The sequence below is a fragment of the Castor canadensis genome, chromosome 9 (genome assembly GCF_047511655.1).
Source record: "Castor canadensis chromosome 9, mCasCan1.hap1v2, whole genome shotgun sequence".
Lineage (NCBI taxonomy): Eukaryota > Metazoa > Chordata > Mammalia > Rodentia > Castoridae > Castor > Castor canadensis.
Window position 1 is genome coordinate 123,167,174 of NC_133394.1, and position 21,080 is coordinate 123,188,253.

Here is a 21,080-nt window from a genome sequence, read left to right on the forward strand (position 1 = left end):
GGAAAGGACAGAAGGAATCAATGGGTTAGGGCATGCAAATTTAGCAAGCTACTGTACAGTGAGGGTTAGTATTTCTTAGATTAAATTTCTGAGCCATTGACAACATCGTAGTCTAGTAGTCATTCCAAGATAAAGAATCAACATTCAAGCCAGGAACCAGTGGCTCACACCTGTAATCCTAGCTACTTAGGGGGCTGAGATCAGGAAGATTATAGTTTAAGGAGTCCAAGCAAATAGTTTGTGAGACCCCCATCTCTAAAATAACCAAACCAAAATGAAGTGGATGTTTGGCTCAAGTGGTAGAGTACCTGCTTTGCAAGCACAAAGTCCTGAGTTCAAACCCCAGTCTCATTAAAAAAAAAAAAAAATCACCATTTAAACTTTTTTTTTTTTTTTTGTGGTACTGGGGTTTGAACTCAGGGCCTCCTGCCTATTAGGCAGGTACTTTACTGCTTGAGCACTCTGGCAGTCCAACATTCAACTCTTAAGCCTTTCTAAATTATTCCATGTAAAGAACATAACTAGTCATGTTTCATCACAGTAACACAAATGAAATTTTGTTTTGTCGTTTTTCAGAAATGAGATGCAACAATGATATACAGGTAACAGTAACTTCTGGAAGTTTTTTTTTTCTTCTCAGTGCTATGCAGTCAAAAGTTGTCTTGTTTTGTTTTGCGTTTTTGAGACGTGGTCTTGCTATGTGGCCCAGGCTGGCCTGGAAGTTGACATCCTCCTGCTTCAAACACCTCGATGCTGAGGTTATAGACATGCCCCACCATACCTGGCTAATGTAGGTTTAATTGTAATGCTAATAGCAACCTCTTATGGACACACTCCACAATCACATCATGATCAGCAATTATTTATTAGGACAAGGAAAATGCTAAAAGTCAAATGAACTGCTGTAATTAATATGTACAGCTTACTGAAACTTTTCTTAAAACAAAAGTTGGGTACATCCATTGAAACCTATGCATTCTGGCCCCACCTCTGGTAACAAGAAGCAAATTCTTAATATTTCTTGAAGGTCTTATCTAAGTGTCAAAGGGCTTTTGTTTTTCTCTTAGCAACTAGATTTTTCAGGAAGAATTCACCTATTTAGGAAAAATAAAAAAAATTGGTATCAATTTAAAGTAAATAATAGTAAAAATATTATACTTCAATATTTTCTTTATAAAGAAGACTTTTGCAGCCAGGTGCTTGTGGCTCACGACTATAATCCAAGCTACTTGGGAGGCTGAGATCAGAAGGACTGCAGTTTGAGACCAGCCCAGGGAAATAGTTCTTGAGACCTTGTCTCCAAAATAAGCAGAGAGAAATGAACCAGAGGAATTGCTCAAGTGGTAGAGTGCCTGCCTAGCAAGTGTGAGGTCCTGAGTTCAAACACAAGTCCCACCCCATATACATGCATATGCATTTCTCCTTTTTCTAATCTCAAAGGCAATATTTTTTCTAATTTAAATATTCCTTGTATCTTTGGCCATTGTTCTTCCTTTTTTTTGTGGTACTGCGGTTTGAACTCAGGGCCTTGTGCTTGCTAGGCAGGTGCCCTACCACTTGAGCCACTCCTCAAGCCCTCTTTTGGGTTGGATATTTTTGAGATAGGGTCTCACAAACTATTTGCCAGGGCTGGCTTTGAACTGCAATCTTCCTGATCTCTACCTCCTGCGTATCTAGGATTATAGGTGTGAATCACCACTGTTCTTCAAAAAAGTTATCACTAGTCTCAATTATTCTTCTTCCTAATAAGCCAGTGTTATAAAGGGTAGCTCTATGGGTCTATATATTCCGCTGTCTGTACACCACCTGTTCTTCCTCACTGACAAGTACTGCTGTTGGCAATATCATTTCAGAGAGCAGTCCAGGCTGCTCTCAGACCAGCTGAGAGCCTGGATCTGAGATCTGTAGAACAGACCTGGTTGCAGTTGAGCAGATGCCTCTGATGGACTCTCTTCAGCTTATTCCCCTTTGGGGAAGCCAGAGCTTTTCATCTGTAACAAGCTTCACCCCTTAAACCCGAGTCTTGCCTGTGTAATAAGCTAGTTGCATTGCAGGGGCACATTCACTTCTCTGGCCATTAGGGTTCCATTTAGTCCATCACTGTTACAGCACAGCTCAATGTGCATTGGTAGAACTCAGCACTGGAGGCCTGATATTCTGAGGAGCTGGGTTAACTTCTCTTTATCCTCTTACATATGTGAGCAGAACTGCGATGGCCACAGCCAAACACAGTCACCAAGAATCTCAAGCAATCGCTGCTGTTCTACACCTCATACAGCCAATGCTATCAGACACTCACTTGTCTGCCACTCACACTCCACACCCACACTTCAGCCTTTTCCTGGCCACTGAAAAACCATCACAAAATCCATAATTCACTTCCTTACAAATGTTATAAATTTCCCTTAAAAAAAAAAAATGCCTGTATTCCTAGATATTTGGGAGGCCGAGATTGGGAGGATCGTGGTTTGAGGTCAGCCCAGACAAATAGTTCCTAAAACCCCATCTCCAAAATAACCAGAGCATAAAGGACTGGACGTGTGGCTCAAGTGGTAGAGTGTTTTCGTTGCAAGTGCAAAGCCCTGAGTTCAAACCAAAACACAAAAAAACAAACAAAACAAAAAAGAAAAACTCCTTTTAAATGACAGGGCTCTAATGTAACCACTCAAGAAGTTGATACTGGCTCCAGCTAACATATATTATGTTATACTGTATTATATATGTATTGCCAGTAGTCCTAGTTAAAGACTAAACCACTTATAATAATTACTTGCTTTCAAAATCTCCACATCCTGTCAGTTAGTGTTGAATCAAATTCTTGGTTTTATAACTAGGATAAACTATTAGTTTACAAAAATGTCTTAAATTTATATAAATACTGAGTATTACTAATACTTGAACATTATTTTTTTTAAAGAGTTCTGCTTAAACATATATATGATTTAGACCCCAATATATAGCAATAATTTAAAAGACCATTAACAATAATATTTTAGACATATTTAAAATACCTAGCTTTTTATTATTTATTTATTTTGTGGGATTAGGGCTTAAACTCAGCGCCTACACCTTCAGCCATTCCACTAGCCTTTTTTTCTAATGGCTTTTTTCAAGATAGGGTCTCTTGAACTATTTGTGCAGGCTAGCTTTGAACCATGAATCTCCTGATCTCTGCCTCCTGAGTAGCTAGGATTACAGGCGTGAGCCACTGGTGCCCAATTTCTAGCTGCTTTTAACAATTACAATTGTGAAGTCCAACTGATAAAAAAAACAAATTGTTTCTGGTTTCGCCAAAGTGGCTGAAATATCAAGGTATGGAAGGGATGTGTTAAGGAACAAGGTAGGTTTAAGAGAAACTTCTCCTTAATATGACCCCTATAGAGCACAGCTCCAAAGGATGCTTCAGAAAAAAAGACCTCCTTTTCCCGATAAAAGACAACCATAACTATTATAATTTGCCTCACAGCTTTGGTTATCTGTGGCAGAACTTAACATTGGAAAGTTAATGGCCTAAATAAAACTACCCCCTGCAGTCTAACTTACCTGCTTTATATGAAGAACGCACCAAAGGGCCACTTGCAGTATAATGAAATCCAAGTTCATTCCCTACTTTTTCCCAGTATTTGAATTTTTCAGGAGTAATATATTCTTCAACCTAGATTTAAATAATCACTTTAGATCAGAATTCTCTTAAGTAATTCTGGTTCTACATAAATTCCATACCCATGTATTCAGAAAGGTTTTCACCTTATCATTTACCTAGGCCCCTCCCCCTGCTATTTATTACTTATTGACCACTCCATGAGAACAAAATTATGGCAAATTAGAAAGGAGAAGAAACATCAATATTGTACTACATTAGCTATTCCAGCAGACAGAGAAAGATGAGATTATCTGTAGAGATTATTTCAATTTTTCTTGCATTAATGGTAGAACCAAGAATTGGTCACATCTATAAGATTTTTGAGGACAAGACTGTCTTATTCATCTTGAATCTTCTGCTTAGCATTGTGACTGGAACAAGCTCACTACCTGACGCCAAGTTTCTTGAAGGAAATGAATGAAATAGCATCCATTGTAGAAGTAGAAATATTCTACTGTACTACTTATATGACTTTTAAGTCACAGCATCACCAAGTGTTAATGAGTGTAATTTCCCAAATTTTTAATCCTTTTCTTGTAGGTTCACTTGACTTGTACAATTTGAGTGGCAGCAAATAAGTACCAGTGTAGCTGATTTATGTTGGTAACAAAGGATACTGTGACTTTTAAATATACAGGTAGCCAGTGGCACCAGAGGCTCATTCCTATAGTCCTAGCTACTCAGGAGATGGAGATCAGGAGGATTGATGTTTGAGGCCAACTTGGGCCAAAAAAAAAAAAAATACCCAACATAAAAAAGGGCTGGCGGAGTGGCTCAAGTGGTAGAGCACCTGCCTAGCAAGAGTGAGCCCCTGAGTTCAAACTCCAGTACCACTAAAGAAAAATAAACATGGAACATTATACTAAAAAGTCAGTTTCTTATTGTTGCCTGTGGACAATGGAGATTTAACTCAAATTTCTAGGAAGCATATGACAATTCAAGGTGCTCTGTACCTTAAGGTGGCGCTTTGTTGGTTGCATATATTGTCCTAAAGTTAGACAGTCCACATCAGCTTCACGAAGTGCTGTAGGGAAAAAAAGCACAAACTACGTCAGTAGGTGTTTGACAATGTTAAAATTGTAGATCCAAGTGTAATTTTCTTGAGGAATATTTCATAATATTTCATAGTGTAAACTTTATGCTATGTACTTGTCATGGAAAACAAAACTATACCTTTTCATTCAAAAATATTATGTGCCAGGGACTATAAGGATTTAAAACACAGGAATGAGCAGGGAAAGAGGAACCTTCATACACTGTTGGTGGGAATGTAAAGTAGTGCAACCATTATGGAAATCAGTATGGAGTTCCTCAAAAGACTAAAAAATGGATCTACCTTGTGACCCTGCCACACCACTCTTGGCATACATCTGAAGGAGTGTAAATCAATGTACAAGAGATACCACAATACTGAGGACTGACGAGCATGGATGTACACCGCCTATACACATAGGTGACAGCACAACGATACCAACCAACCACTGTTTGAGAGGGGAGAGGAGGGAGGGTGGAATGGGAGTACAAGGCAGGGAGTGAACTTATTCAAGGTACACTGTATGTATGTATGGAATTATGATGAAATCCCTTCAGATTATTGCCGTTTGCTAATTGAAAAATAAAAAAAGTTTAAAAACATAGGAATGATTAACACTGTCGGCGGCGGCGGGGGGTGGGGGGGGGAGTAGACACCAAGACCAACACCTTTAATACTGTGAAATAAATACTAGAATTTATGTGGAGGGTGTTTTAGAGCAGGAGGGGTGTTAGGCATAAAAGGTTACAGTATTTGGAAAAGTCTGAAAACACCTATATCACAGGCCAAACATGCTTTATTAGGATTTTACTCAATGTATAAGATATGCTGTCAGGATGGATGTGACCTCTAACCTGTTAAAACTCTTTCTAATAACAAATTGCATGAATCCTGATAAAGGACAGTTTTTAATTACTATTTGAACTTACTACTCTTTGAATCACCAAACAACTGAAAGTAGGTAAAAACCCGCAGGGAAAATTAAAAACTTTACATTTCAAAGTTTAAAAAGGCCAAGAATCACAAAGCAAGAATCATGAGTTTATGGGACTGAGGTTGTGCAAAGTCCAGAGCACATTTTATAAGACAATGCTACAAGAAAGCTTTTCTGAAAGGCCTAGACTGGTCTTACTCCTTGGTGCCTAGTACCCAGACGACTCTCAAAACTCCCTAATGACAGAATGAAAAAGGTGGACTTTTTCTTTTCATTGGATGAATGGATATAGTAAAATGGGATGCAAATTCCCTATCATGAGCTTCCTATAAATCATTCCAGGAAGTTCTAAGAACACACACTTCCTTTCATTGGCAAGTTGTTATTTATAACCATGTATTTTCTTGTTTGTTTTGGTGCTGGGGATTGAACCCAGGGCCTCATACATCTGTCTACCACTGAGCTACACTGGCTGGCCATTTGCACTGGAACTATGGAGGAAATATAAATTTATAGGGCCCTCAAAGTGGAGTTCCACTATTACTACTACTACAATTTAACAGGAAAGAGTTTTCAGTTTCTTTACCTTTCATTGTTGCATATACTTGTTCATCATTCTCACCTAAACCCAACATTATTGATGTTTTGGAAATAACATAAGGCTGAACCTCTTTGGCATGTTTCAGTACACTCAGAGACTGGTCAAAATTGGCTCGGGGATCACGAACTTTCCTGCAAAACAGTAGGGCTGTCATTAGCAGGAATAACAAGTTCAACCATGTACATAGTTATGCAAGGAACCTGAAAGACCAGAAAAGTACATTCTGGACGTTATGTTACGTTATATGGCTCAACAGTAGCACTTGTGCACAGATGCCTATTAATTTAGGAAAGAAAATGAGGCTTCAACTTGTAAACCCTCTCAAGCCCGGGCAAAGAAAACCAGAGCAGAAGAAAGCACTTCAGTTTATGTATTGAGAAATAAGAATTCTGACGCTCAAAATTATAACAACCGTACGGGGCAGTCAAAATAGAAAAAAGCAGAAGTCAGAAATCCTGACAGTAAGCAAACAAAGAAAAAACTAGCCTGACACTACAATTCAGAGGCCTAAAACGTTCACATGCATTTCTTTTCAGAAGACTAAGCTGCCCTCTGCTGGTGAGTACATGACACTGCTGTCTTTAAGTAAAGAAATGTAAGATTCTGGAATTTTCACTGCACAGGATAATGTTTCTTAAGTGAAAACAGAGAAACTGGCACCCACTACTGGCAATATCATGGCAGGGTGGTGTGAGCTATGTTCTAGACTTTAACAATGGCCAAACTACCATGGCTTAAATGGCAAGAAAGGCCAAAGGCCAGAAAGTTGCTGATGTTACACCAGCATTCATTTGAATCTAATACAAAAAAAAAAAAAAAAAAGTGAACTTAAACATAATCACAAAATTGCCAAAACAGAAAGTCATTATTACTTTTAATTTTAATTTAAAAAATTTTTTTGTAACAGGTTCTCACTATGTAGCCAGGCTGGGCCTCAATCTTCAGCCTCCTAAGTATTGGGATCATAGGTGTGTGCCACCACACCAGGTATTTTACTGGGGTTTTTTTTGTTTTTGGTTTTTTTGTGGGACTGGCATTTGAACTTGGGACTTTGTGCTTGCAACACAGGTGCTCTACTGCTTAGCCACACCACCAGTTCATTTTGCTCTGGTTATTTTGGAGATAGGGTCAGTGAAACGATTTGCCTGGGCTGGCCTTGAACCATGATCCTCCCGATCTCAGCCTCCCAAATAACTAGGATTACAGGTGTGAGACAGAAGCACCTGACTAGGATCCTATTTTTAAATTGATATTCTTTTTTGAGACCAGGTCTCTTTTTTAAGAGATTTAAAATACCAGTTTTTTCTGTTGTATCGTTTATTATATGTACAAGTGCCAAATGTCCTTTCCTCCCTCCCTTCCTTCTCTTTCTTTCTTTTTTTTTTTTGTGGTACTGGGAATCAAACCCAGGGCCTTTTAAATACTAGGCAAGCACTCTTTTATGAGCCATATCTCCAGTCCCCCAAATACATTTTTAAGTCTTTTCTTTAGAATGACAGCTAAAGCAGTCACTCTAGTGTAAATTTTTTTCCATTTGAGAAGTGTTCATTGAAATAAATAATACTTAATGGCATTTGCAATATGACACTATATTTTAAAAAGAGAAAAAAGATGCTCATGTGTTATCAAAACAGTTAATAATATTAGTTACTATCATCTCAGTGTCTACATTTACATAAACATAGTAGAAATATTTGTTACTGTTTACCATAACTTCCTTTAGGTCTAGTGACCTAAAGGAATAATGTATATAATTTACATAAACACTAAGGTGGTATAACTGATATTACTGGGTAGAAATATTAGGGGTGATGTTTATGTGTTTTTGTTGGCTATGTTTTCTGATTTTTCTATAACAGACAAAAGAAGAAAGGAAAGAAGGGAGTTCACTTTGTAAACATCCACTGCAAAGTTCATCCCTGCCAAGTGAGAATATATCACCTGCTGTGACCCTCCTAACTTCCCAGCCACTCTGTACATGCAGTCACCTCTGTAACTCTGGAACTGTTTCTACATTGTGTGCATACACATCTAATCCTGACAGAGCAACTTTTTCTACTGCTTTCAGATCTCCTCGGAAGTCAGGAGTAAGGCATTCCACAAGAATTTTCGGATTCCTAGGAGGGAAAAAGATAAGTATCAAATAGAGAGAAAAAACTGACAGTACTGTTGTTTAGAAATAAACTGTCACTAATCATCCATCATCAGTTTTAACAGAGTAATCTTCAGAACCTTGCTAAGAAAAAGCCAGACATAGGAATGTTCACGTTTGATCCACAATGAGAAAAAGTAAAAAACTTAAAACAAATAATATGTACATAATGGTTAAAACACATCTGCATGCAGTAATGATAATGAATAAAATTATATAAACTTTCAAACCTAATTTAAGTTTTTTGAAAAGTAAAACTATTTAAAGGAATTAAAGTATGAAATGTTAAAACAGTAAATATAAATTGTTTTACTATTTGGAAGGTAAATTGGGACTCTTCCTACATGAATGCAAAGATCATTTGATTGCTTTGGCTTTTCTTTCTTTTGCAAATTCATCAAATTCTTCTTTTCCTCCAGGCAAACATTTCCCTAGTGCCATGGGTTTTAAACTGTATTCTGGGCTATTGAGTAATGAATTTTGCTTAAATGAAATACAAGCTAAACACTAATCTTCCTGTTTATACTTTGGTGATGTCAATTCATTATGTGAACTAGGTCATGGAGTTGTTTTTTTTGTTTGTTTGTTTGTTTGTTTTTTTGTTGGTCACAGAGTGGTTGTTTCCTTAGCAGAAATGATTCAGACAGCTGAAAAATTTTTCCATACACTCAATGGCAGAGTATCTATAACCATTCACTGGAAAGCTAGAAAAGACCACGGCTAGAGAAGACCACACACACCCTCTCATGAATATAAGCGATTTTGAAAGAACATATTCTGTAACTCACTGGCTTTTTCGTGTTCCATTTGTTTTGGAGTCAGGGTCTCACTATGTATACCAGGATGTCCTTGAATTTAAGATTCTCCTGTCTCAGCCTCCCAAGGCCTGGGATTATAGACACGTACGACCATGCCCAGCTTCACTGTTTTCTTTTTTTTGTGGTACTGGGGTTTGAACTCAGGGTCCACACCTGGAGCCAGTCCCTCAGATCTTTCTTATAATGGGTGTTTGTGAGATAGGATCTCTCGAACTATTTTCTGGATTGGCTTCAAAAAGAGATCTTCTTGATCTTTGCCTCCTGAATAGCTAGGATTATGAATGTGAGCCAAGATGAGACCCATTAGTGGCTTATGAAAGAAACTTAGTGGGATGAAAACATAGATATATATATATATATATTTTTTTTTTATGGCTCAAGGGTTTGAATTTAGGCTTCACGCTTGCTAGGGCAGGCACTCTTACCACTTGAGCCACTCTGCTAGCCCTGAAAACATATTTTTAAGTGAACAATAATAAATAGGAAAAAAAACCAAAACACTGAGGAATCATTATTTAGTAGAAGCTACACTAGCCCCGAGTTATGGGAAACAAACATAGCTCCTTTTCAATGCTTTTTAAAATGTATGTGATTAAAAGATAATAAAAATGTGGATTCTAGGTAAAATTTCAAGGGTATACACATATGGACAAATTCCACATCAAGACCTATGCATTTTAACAATGTCAGAGCTCACCTCTTCCTACAAAGTTTTATCTCGTTTTTTTTGTGGCACAGGGCGGCAAACCTTGCATATACTAGACAAACACTCTATCACAGACCTATCTCCTTAGTCCCTGACTTTATTTTTTTTTTGGTGGTACTGGGGTGGGGATTGTCTCACACATGCTAGACAAGTTCTCTACCACTTGAATCATGTCCCTAGTCTCCCCAACTACTTTTTTTTTTTTAAACTATTTTTTATTTAGTTTTTATTATCATATTATTGTTGTCCTGGGGAGGTATGTTGTGATATTTGCAAAGTGCTGACAATATATGTTAGCTAAATTCACCTCTCCATCATTCTCCTTTATTTCCCCTTCCTAACTACTTTTACATAATGTTTAGTCAAAATCACTGCTGAGGAGACAATGATTTAACACTTTTTAAAGAGAATCATTCAGCTGGGTGCTGGTGGCTCATGCCTATAATCCTAGTTACTTGGGAGGCTGAGATAGGGAGGGATGAGGCCAGCCATGAGAAACAGTTCTCTATATCCCATTTCCAAATAAGCAGAGCTTAATGGACTGGAGGTGTGTCTCAAGGGGGAAGAGTGCCTGCTGTGCAAGTGTAGAGCCCTGAATTCAAAACCCACACCGACCAAAAAGAATAAAAAAGACAAATCACTTTTTTTTTTTGTTTTCTGGAACTGGGGTTTGAACTCAGGACCTACACCTTGAGCCATTCCACCAGCCTTTTTTGTGAAGGGTTGTTTCAAGATAGGGTCTCACGAACTATTTGCCCAGGCTGGCTTTAAACCAAGATTCTTCTGATCTCCACTTCTAGAAATCACTTAATTTAGACCCCACTCAAATATGAAGCATGTGTGGGTGGGTCCAAGTGTACATTCATGTTACTGTACCCCTCAAATTTTCTGAAAATGTGTATCCGTGTGCATATGACTATGCTTTCTTTGAAGAAATGATCATATATTTCCCAGCACATTATCAGAGGGTATAATTACCTAAGACTTTAATAACTGCTGCTTTAAGGTGAAGACCTTCAACTGAACTCATATGAGTTCTATAGGCTCTTAAATGACACAGACAAATGCAGAAACAAGTACCTTTCCTTTAAGTATGATACAGTCTTTGCAATGTGCTCAGCTCCCCCATCAGGCATATCTAAAAAGAAAGGAACCTGCTGTTCAAGACGATGGCACAGTTCGTTAAAAGCCAGTTTCTGGTATGGGCCAGGATGGCACAGTACTAACCATCTCGATCCACAGACGTCAAGACAACGTAATCCAGACCCCATTCTGCAATTGCCTTTGCCGTATTGTAGGGCTCATCAGCATCCAGTGGAGGTGGATTTCTTGCAGTCTTAACAGAACAAAATCTGCAACCTCTTGTACAGGTGTCACCCATCAACTAGAATAGAAATGTTACAGTTTTCATTCCAGAGACAGCTGACCCTGGCAAACATAATGTTGAAAGCAAGCTACAAAGAAAGTAAATAGACCAGTTCTGTTTGTATAACATCTGAAACATTAAAAATTAAATAACATGTAGTTAAGGAATACAAATACATGTGGTAAAACTAAAAGGAAAAGGAAATGATAAACTCTGAATTAATAGTAGTAAGGGAAGAGGAGCTGGAATTTGATCAGAAGGGAACACACAATCTAAATATTAAAACTCAATTTAAAGCTGGGCGTGGTGGCACCAACCTATATTCTCAGCAGTCAGGAGGCAGAGATCAGGAAGATTCCAGTTTGAAGTCAGCTCAGGCAAAAAGTGCCTAAGACCCTATCTTGAAAAAAACCCATCACACGCACAATAAAAAGGCTAGTGGAGTAGCTCAAGGTGTGGGCCCTGAGTTCAAATCCCACTAACTGCATAAACAGACAAATAAATAAATGAATAATAAAATTAAAAAAAAAATGGGATCCTAGTCAGGTGTAAATGGCTCATGCTTGTAATCTCAGCTATTGAGGAGGCAGAGATCAGGAGGATCAAGTTTTGAAGCCAGCCTGGGCAAATAGTTAGCAAGACCCTGTCTCAAAAATACCCAGCACAAAACAGTGCTGGCATAGTGGCTCAAGTTGTGGAGCACCTGCCTAAGTGTGAGGCCCTAAATTCAAACCATAATACCACAAAAAGTAAAACAAACAAACAACCCCAGGGATTCCAATATGCAGTTTGCATGCAGACTTGTGCTTCAAAGATACCAATATGCAGTCTGCATGCAGACTTGTGCTTCAAAGATAACATAAGCTTTGTCTTTCAAACTGGAAGCCAGTTTCAGGGTGTCTGTTACATTGTTATTTACTATAACTTACTCATAGTATAAATATTCTTTTGCATTTACTCAATAATCAGTAAGTACTATTTTAAGAGACATAAAATATTCAATCAACAGATGGATGTACAGGTCTGGGTGGGATTTAAAGAGAAAGCATGGCTCTTCTTTCTAAATAGGTGAGGCAGAAAAATACTTTGAAAGTTCCGCAATCACGAAGAACACTGTCAAAGATAATTAGAAGAGATACCTCAAGGCAGCACACAACTAACTATCAGACAGTTAGAAGAATTAATTTGTTACTGGTTGGACGAACTAGTAACAAATTAATTCAGAGAAGGGTGAAATCACAACACTGTAGATTTTTCTGGCATGGTTTTTTTCTTCACATTTCTTATAAACCCAAATGGAATGAAAAATCTGACCAAAAGTTCATAATGCACCTTTTCAGGAGGACACAAAATGTCCCTCTCCTTTTCCAGACTAAAGCTTTAGAGTTTACCATGATTGTGGCTGTGGCAGTGGCATATTCTCCACCTCCCCAACATTCTCCAATATTGGGACATCGTGCTTCCTCACACACCTGTGCGTAAAAGAGAACAGAACAGAATCAGGTTGAAAATACCTACCAACTCATCAACTAATATCAGATATTTTAAGCTGTCTACTGTTTACAACATAGTTTTGAAAAAAGTCCACTATTCAAAAATGTTTTTACCTGGGTGCCAGTGGCTCACGCCTATAATCCTAACTACTTGGGAGGCAGAGATCAGGAGGATTGAGGTTTGAAGCCATCCCAGGCAAATAGTTTGAGAGACCGTCTCTTAAAAATACCCAATTCGAAAATGGGCTGGTGGGGTAGTTCAAGTGGTAGATCAAGCATGAGGCCCTGAGTTCAAATCCCAGTAACACCAAAAAAAAAAAAAAAGAAAAAGAAAAACCACTACCACCAATAACCCTGTATCCCAAACTTCAGGGAAAAATCTTTTATTTTTTTGCACTATTAAAAATTAAATATTGCCGGATGCCAGTAACTCCTGTAATACTAGGTACTTGTGGGGATGAGATCAGGAGGATCATGGTTCGAGGTCAGCCAAGGCAAATAGTTTGTAAGACCCCCCCACCCCCCTGCCCTGGCCCATGTCCAAAATAACCAGAGCAAAACCAGAGCAAAAAGAGGGAAAGGAAAAGAGAATGATAGCATATTAGTAATATCATATAACATCTGTCATTTCTCTTGCAGGAAAAATGAGTTTAATTTTTTTTGGCGGGGGGGGGGTAGGGGGGGGATTATGTTGGAGATTGAACTCAGGCCCTCACCCATGCTTGGCAAGCACTCCAGCTAGTTTCCAGCTCCTAAATATGTTTTTGTACTTTTTTTACTCACTTTCTTCAATGTTACTTATATATTTATTTATCTGGCATGGTGGCACACATCTGCAATCCCAGCACTCAGGAGGCTGAGGCAGGAGGACCTCAAGTTTGAGGCCAGTATGGGCTACATAATGAGTTCCAGGCCAACCTGGACTACACAGACCTTGTTGCAAAAAAAATTTAAGCTAAAAATATGTAGCCTTTGGCTAAAATAGAATTAACACTTTGACAACTTACTGTATGGAGATTTAAATTCCGCAATGTATTTTTCAGTTTGTTGTAATTTTTCCCCATGGGAATCTCTGTCTTTAGCCAAGGAGGTAGTCTTAACCTAAGAAAAGCAGACTGTCTATTAACAGATTGCCAAGTAATCTCCCAGTTTTGAAATTACTTTGCTCAATTATAATTCCTCATTCCAATTTTTTCCAGAATCCTACATTAACTCATAGTTTCTGCCATAGGAGTAAGAACAAAGATTCAAATTAGGTTTTCTCAAACCACTTACTAAATGTGATAATGGAGTGTAACAGAGCACTGTGTTCATGTCTACATTTTGCAAAAGCTCGGTGTTGCACCATTGTAATAAAAGAATGAAGTTTTTGAACACCTTATTCCCTATGAAAAATACTACCAAAAGTACTTTACTAATTCAGAGTAAGGAGAGATTTCAACCTGCACTATGTGCTCCACATTCTAGATTTTATGTCCTTATTAAATGGAAAAAATCTAAAGTTTGGAGTGGAGATTGTGTCTCTGGTTTCCCTTGACTTTACTCACTTGTGATCTGAAAGTTGTTGGATATATGCTTCTCAAAACAACTTGTCCTCTGCATAAAATCCTCACCAGTCTTTTAAATTAGGGCAAAGTATACATAGGTAACATGTAAACTGTCTGGGCGAAGCAGCAAGTTTGATCATCAATATACATTAACAATTAAAAACTTATGAAGGCCTAATTGGCCTTCTCAAGAAGTTAGCTGCTGGGTATAAGATGGGGAGATGGTAGTAGAAAATGGTCGGTCTTAAGAAGAAAGATGAAAAATTGTCATAAGGCACAGAAAAAAAGCAAAGATTCTAACTTTATCTACTTATCTGTTCTATCAGGTCTGTTATCATTACTTTCTAATGACCTTTAGCTAAACTTAAAAATCTAAGGCTTGATTATATCTGAAAATAATGCACAATGAGAGAATGGGACATTAAAATTATCTCATTTTCAATTACCTTTCTCCTTTCTGGCGTTTTAAGTTTCCTTTATATTCACCCCAGGTACTTTTGTCTGCAAGATCACCAGATATAAAATCTTGAAGGTCTGGTCCATTCTGTAAAAATTCCTTTTTTTCATCTTGTAAGGAACTTAATGATCTGACTGGGCTGTATAAATATCTTCCAAATACCTAAAGAAAGAGTTCATGTTGACATTCGTTTAGCGGGGTCTGGAATAACTTGTTTTTAGCTCGTTGTAATACCTAAGAGGGAGGGTAACACCCAAGAAGTGATTCAGAAATTATTTCAAATGACCTAGGAGCCCTAACTGCCTAGATTAGAATCTAAATTAAAAAAGGCTCAAGAAGGAAACCAAACCTAAATAATAGGTGTTAACTGCTGAATGCTAGGGTTTCTAAACCCCCTTGGGACTAGCTGACTATGTCACATGTCCATGTACCCTTGACAGGTACTAAAAGGTTGCCTTTCAACAAGTAGAAACTGCAATAACTGGAGGTGCCAATCCTTTGAATTTTCTAATCCTGTCTTGAGTCTGGGACGTTTAAAAGACAACTTGCAATACATCCCTCTAGCTTTGGATAAGCAAAAGTGTTCTCGCCGCTCACCCGAGGCCCCAGGGTACGGGCGGCTTCCCCGCAGCGCAGAGACATCCCCTCTTTAGGTCCAGCTGCGTGGAGGGACCACCAATTACCGGGAAAGGACAGATGCAAAACTCGACGCGCGATTTATGACGCGAAAACAAATCCATCCTGACTAGTACAACATGAGCGGCTCGGCGATTAGCTGCTTTAGCCTTAATGTCGTCGCGCGCTGATGACGCAATACGCAGGCCCCCCCTTACCGACTACAAGAACGTGATGACGAAATACGCTTTCTCTTTGCCGCAGCTACTGCGAGGTGAGGATGATTCTATGTTCTGTGCACCCAGGGAATCTGAAGCCATCGGCAAAGGGGAAAGCTCGCAAAGCGAGTCCGACGCTCAGAACTAGTGTCCTGATTGTAGCCCAGTGCGGCGAGCGCCATAAGGACCTGGCGGCGCGAGATGCGAGTTCTTTCTGGGCCTTTTGGCCTTCCCCCGCTACTCTACCCTACAGGGATGGCGCTCCCGGCTGGGGTTGGGCTGCTCGTGAGTTGGCCCGCTGGGCTTCCTAACACCCGTTTTCGGTCCTCTCCAGGCCTGCGCGCCCCACGGACCGTTCTCGGACAACCTGCTACCTCGCTTTTCTAAAGCCTGGCAGTTTCTGGCAGGAGCGGGGTTGTGCTCGGTGTTTGGGGGAAACGATTCCGGCGTCGTCCTCGTGCTTACCCGTTGTTTGTGTTCCAGGATGAAGACCATCCTCAGCAATCAGACGGTCGACATTCCAGAGAATGGTACGCGGTGGGTGTGTGTGTCTGTCTGTCTGAGTCGTTGTCACTGTGCCCCAGCCTGATCGTGTGACCTCACGGTTCGCTTTCTCCTAGTGGACATCACCCTGAAGGGTCGCACAGTGATTGTGAAGGGCCCCAGGGGAACCCTGCGCAGGGACTTCAACCACATCAACGTGGAGCTCAGCCTGCTGGGGAAGAAGAAGAAGAGGGTGAGCTTTCCTGGGGGAAGGAAATTTCAATTACTTTGGAAGGTGTTTGTTTCTGACAGCGTCAAATTGAGTTGCTTTAAGTATTTCCGAATTAAGGGCAATGTTTTAGTAAGTTTAGTATTTAATGTTATTTGCTTTAGTGAAGTTGGAAAGTCAGATAATTAATACAGTGTATTGGGGAGCTTAATAGTCCTCATAATGTCTTAAAATTGTTTATGAGAATTGTAGGAGCTCAGGCAGTGATTTCACATTCTAGAAGTGAGGTCTCTTGAATCTTGGGCAAAAATCCCAGGTCGTGGGTTGTTACCTTTGCAAAGTTGTTCTGATGAGGCCTACTAAGAAAAATGATGGTTAACCGTAGGAACCTTTGTATGTGGCTAAATTGTCATAGTTGAAAACTCCATGTTTTATTTAGGATATTTCTACAATCTAGAGTGATTCGTTTTGAATAAATGAGCTTTCAATTCAAGCTTGCTTATTTGTGGAAAGACTTCCAAAGTTTCTATTGTGTTACAGCTCCGAGTTGACAAATGGTGGGGAAACAGAAAGGAACTGGCCACCGTCCGCACAATCTGTAGTCATGTACAGAACATGATCAAGGGTGTTACACTGGTAAGTGAACTGATTTTTTTTCCCCCTGACCTTTTGAGATTTCTCAGCTGTGTTTTGTGGACAATACATACATGTGATTTGATGAAATTTGTGGACTCTAGAACTTGACAAGTAGCATGCCTGAGAGAGAGGTGGGTGTGTGTGTGTATCTGTGTTGCTAGAGGCTTGAGCCTAAGGCCCAGAATTTTTTAGTAGAAAATACACTGCAGTTTCAGTATATGGTGTAGACTTTATTTGTTGGTGTGCCTGTCACTATTAGGACCTTGAGTCTGGATAGAAAAATAACGTGATTTCTCGGCTGAAATACATGTTTGGTGTCTGTTCCAAACCCTCTAACCAAAGATAAAAAGTTCATGCTGAAGTGGTTTTCCTTGAATTAAAACCTGGCCTTTTTAGGGTATGTCTAATGGCACCTTGTACTTAAAACCTATTAAGTCATGTTTCTCATGAAAACTTTGCTCTCTTAAGTTTTGTTTTATGTTTTTTTTTCCTTTTTTTTTTTTTCCCCTTGACTGTGCTGTGGTTTGACCTCAGGGCTAGGGCAGTGCTCTATCACTTAAGTCATTCCACCAGCCCCTTGTCCCTAAGTTTTATTTGGGACCCTGTTTTATTTGGCTTGTTGTCAATTCTGTCATTTGGCTTGCCTAAGTAACTCAGTAAAGGCTAGTTTAATGTCCAAGCTAAGTAAGGGGGTCTGGGGGTCTTATAAAAAGCTAGCATTCTTTACTATGTGCATAAGAGATAGTAAAATAAAAGCTTCCTTAAGGAGCTTTGCTGTCTAGTAGAGACAATCATACTAGAAATGTTAACTGTAGGACTCTTGGTTTTTAAAAAAAAAAAAAAAAAACCTTGATAGAGTGCTGTGCTAAATTTTTAAATTATAAGTAACAAGCTTCTTACAAAATTTTAAGACTTGAGGCCAGGCATGGTGGTGCATGCCTGTCATCCTAGCACTCCAGAGGCTCAGACAAGATGATTGTGAGTTCTTGCAGCCTGGTAAAATTTAACTGAATTTCTTTAAGATTTCTCAGCATCCTCACAGCTTTTATGTTAAACACAGGGCTTCCGCTACAAGATGAGGTCTGTGTATGCTCACTTCCCTATCAACGTAGTTATTCAGGAGAACGGGTCTCTCGTTGAAATCAGAAATTTCCTGGGTGAGAAATACATCCGCAGAGTTCGTATGAGGACAGGTAGGTGTTTGCCCTCAGACATGATTCAGAAATTATTCCTCAAGTCTTCTTTTTTTTTTTTTTATGTCTCCCCTTAGTATTTTGAAGGTGTTTTGGGTTGACTGTGACTAAAAGTGTATTTGTTTTAGAATTGTTTCTTTTGCAGTAGTTTGCTGGGTATGGTATCATTTTTTTGTGTGGGTGGGTGCTGGGAATTAAACCTTTGGGTATTTGAATGTAAGTGCTCTACAACTGAAAATACACAGCCTCCTTTGGTCATTTTCCTTGTTTTAACTTGCTTTGCTTGTGTTTTTTCAAAAAAGCACTTGAACATTGGTTAACCTAGATTCTAAGTTCAAATGATCTAAAATTGAAAAGCACTTACAGTGGTTGGCTAACACATAATAAACACTGAAAAGTTAGAAAATTTAAAACTTAGTACTCTTTGTTGACTTGGAAAAGAGGGAGAAGAAGCTAACATTTGTTTTTGCCGTACTGGTGCCACTCCTCCAGCTCTTTGTAAGCAGCTGTGCTCATCAACATTTAATGAGAATTCCTGCGTAAAAAATAAAATCTGAGCCAGTGTTGGCTGAGGCCTGTAATCCCCCATATTTCCCAAAGAGGAGAACCAAAAGTTTGAGGCCAGCCCCTGTCTTTGAGGGCCATAGTAAAAATAAGACTTTTCTGGACCTTTGAACAACTTGATTGTACTACCTACAGAATCTACTTGAATTAATGAGTGATTACTCTGGGACCCACTGGAACACAAAAATGCTTTTGGGCCCAGATAAATCAGATCCTGTGAAATAAAAATACGAAGAGGTTCATTTGTTGCATGGAGTTTTAAATGGAGTAAATTATTAGCAGAAGTTAAATATTTCATGCAGATTTTATGTTGGTACTACACAAATTCCCTTTCCTTTTTAGGTGTAGCTTGTTCTGTATCTCAAGCCCAGAAAGATGAGTTAATCCTCGAAGGAAATGATATTGAACTTGTTTCAAATTCAGGTGTGTATGTTTGCTATGAGTATTTTAAAGTGGAAACTTAAGTAAAAAGCTACACCACTGGTATTCTGAAGGGTTTTTGTTTGGTGGTGCTTATTGAGTGAGATGGGGGTCTCCCTAACATTTTGCTCAGGCTGGCCTTGAACTGCAGTGCTTTCGATCTGCCTCCCATATAGCTGGGGTTATGGATGAAACCCTTGCACCTAGCCCAATACTCTCATTCTGAGATTTTTAGTACAGCATATTACAGAATGCAGTCATGTGTAGTAATTTAAGGACATGGGTACATTTTGAGAAATACATCATTTAGGCAATTTTGTCAATGCATGAGTGTAGTATATACTAGATGGTTCAGGTCAGTCAATTGACATGGCCTGTTGGTGCTTTTAAAGAGACAGGGTAGATATAAGATGTATAAGGCTGCTTCCAGGGAAACGTGGTATATTAACTTTTTATATAAGAAGAGGACTGTACTTTGAATAGTAATTTAAAAAGTATGGCATAGTTGAGGACATGGTGACATAAGCATGTAATCACAGCACTCAAGCTGAGGCAGGAGGGTCTTAAGTTCAAGGGCAGCCAGCCTGTGTTGTGTAGTGATAGCCACACACAAAAAAGGTATGTGTATATGATTTATTGTCCTTACCAAGTATTCTGTACTATATGCAGTTGTGTGTGCTGTACTTTCATATGACTAGCAGCACTGTAGTTTCACCAGCATCACTGTGAAGTGTGAGTGATGTTACAGTACAATGTCAATCGACTGTAGGAATTTTTCAGCTCCATTTTAATTTTATGGGACCGCTGTTGTATATGCAGTTCATCTTTGATATGGCTGCTTTTTTTGTTAGTTTTTTGAGACATGATCCCTCCCAAATGCTGAGATTGCAAGTGTGGGCTCCACATCCAGTTAATGCTTTCTTTTTAGGATGAGTTTGGCTGATGAAATAATTGATTTATCTTTTCACTCATGTAGCTGCTTTGATTCAGCAAGCCACAACAGTTAAAAACAAGGATATTAGAAAGTTTTTGGATGGCATCTATGTTTCTGAAAAAGGAACAGTTCAGCAGGCTGATGAGTAAGAGCTAAGGTAAGTTCTTTTAATATCTGTAGGTTTCATTACTGATCTAGATGAGGTGTTTCTTAATTTATTAGGGGTCTTATATTGATGGTTGCCTAGCATGCATGAGGTCCTGGGTTTGAGTCCCCAGCACTGCAAAGAAAAGATAATGGCAGGGAGTGGAGAGTGTTCTGGAAAATAGTAACTTTAGCAGAGTAAGAGATGGGATTCACATGCATTTTGCTATGCTTACAGCTCACTCAAAACTATAAAGTGTGTTTTATGTCATTTAGAAAAGAATTTTTCTGGGCAAGGGTATTGATGGAAATTTACAGATGTTTTCATTTCTTTTTACAGTTAACCCAGCTACAGAAACACCATCGGAATTGTAATACCAATATGTGATACTTTAATGATGTAATAAAAGACTTCTATTGATTTGGAACATAATCTTTTCCAACTATTTGGCAAATACATTGAAGAGTCAAGTCTAGTGTGCATTTGAAGGAACAGACCGGGAATTTATTCTTGGGAACAAGTGGTCAGAATGTGGTTCTTGACAATAATTTGGGGCAAAAGCAATGTATTACCAATGGCATTGAACACCTATCTGACTGTTAAGTGGACAGAGAACTTTGGAAGGATTCTGAAGGTGTTTAATGTTGCCTGGGCGTGAATTTGGTGAGGCAGGTATGCCCTGATCAATTAGAAAAAAACTATTGATAGGTGGGACAGAGTAAGGGTTGGAAAATGCAGTCAGTTTGTGTTCCTGGTGACCACATGATTGTTGTGGTCCAAGAGTTCAATAATTTTGCCAGGTTGGTGGAGTATGTCTGGATTTCTAGCACAAGTTGGAGGCCAGCCTGGGTTATACAGGGAGACCTTGTCAAAAAACCAAACCAACCTCAATA

At 38.9% G+C, this 21,080-nt stretch overlaps 2 protein-coding genes across 6 annotated transcripts; one reads left to right on the plus strand and one right to left on the minus strand.

Annotated features, from left to right (window-relative positions):
* Positions 1 to 846: 846 nt before the first annotated feature.
* Positions 847 to 15,529, minus strand: Lias (lipoic acid synthetase). Of its 5 annotated transcripts, XM_020160975.2 has the most exons (11): positions 15,348 to 15,521; positions 14,740 to 14,912; positions 13,754 to 13,847; positions 12,645 to 12,725; positions 11,115 to 11,271; positions 10,968 to 11,025; positions 8,200 to 8,328; positions 6,197 to 6,342; positions 4,597 to 4,667; positions 3,544 to 3,655; positions 847 to 1,094 (listed from the first exon to the last, which is right to left on the minus strand). In XM_020160975.2, exons 1-11 carry the CDS (start codon positions 15,390 to 15,392, stop codon positions 1,042 to 1,044), a joined length of 1,119 nt encoding a protein of 372 aa, XP_020016564.2. In that variant the 5' UTR covers positions 15,393 to 15,521; the 3' UTR covers positions 847 to 1,041. The 5 variants fall into 5 exon arrangements, 3 of the variants coding, with proteins under 3 accessions (XP_020016564.2, XP_073898536.1, XP_073898534.1); XM_074042435.1 differs by lacking the exons at positions 10,968 to 11,025; positions 11,115 to 11,271; positions 13,754 to 13,847 and having other exon boundaries at positions 15,348 to 15,529; XM_074042433.1 differs by lacking the exons at positions 847 to 1,094; positions 3,544 to 3,655; positions 4,597 to 4,667 and having other exon boundaries at positions 6,210 to 6,342; positions 8,153 to 8,328; positions 15,348 to 15,524.
* Positions 15,530 to 15,536: 7 nt separating this feature from the next.
* Positions 15,537 to 20,619, plus strand: Rpl9 (ribosomal protein L9). Its single transcript, XM_020160977.2, has 8 exons — positions 15,537 to 15,639; positions 16,067 to 16,113; positions 16,204 to 16,319; positions 16,836 to 16,931; positions 17,992 to 18,124; positions 19,031 to 19,111; positions 20,085 to 20,199; positions 20,527 to 20,619. The coding sequence occupies exons 2-7, from the start codon at positions 16,068 to 16,070 to the stop codon at positions 20,189 to 20,191; spliced, it is 579 nt and encodes a 192-aa protein (XP_020016566.1). The 5' UTR covers positions 15,537 to 15,639; position 16,067; the 3' UTR covers positions 20,192 to 20,199; positions 20,527 to 20,619.
* Positions 20,620 to 21,080: the final 461 nt, after the last annotated feature.

Bases quoted from the DNA above. Each gene is read 5' to 3' on its own strand.
- Lias (XM_020160975.2), bottom strand. From the start codon at position 15,392: ATGTCTCTGCGCTGCGGGGAAGCCGCCCGTACCCTGGGGCCTCGG. The intron at 14,913-15,347 runs GTGAGCGGCGAG...CTCTTTCTTTAG, and splicing joins CCCGTACCCTGGGGCCTCGG to GTATTTGGAAGATATTTATA. The intron at 11,026-11,114 runs GTTAGTACTGTG...CTTTCTTTTTAG, and splicing joins GACGTCTGTGGATCGAGATG to ATATGCCTGATGGGGGAGCT.
- Rpl9 (XM_020160977.2), top strand. From the start codon at position 16,068: ATGAAGACCATCCTCAGCAATCAGACGGTCGACATTCCAGAGAATG. The intron at 16,320-16,835 runs GTGAGCTTTCCT...ATTGTGTTACAG, and splicing joins TGGGGAAGAAGAAGAAGAGG to CTCCGAGTTGACAAATGGTG. The intron at 16,932-17,991 runs GTAAGTGAACTG...TGTTAAACACAG, and splicing joins TGATCAAGGGTGTTACACTG to GGCTTCCGCTACAAGATGAG.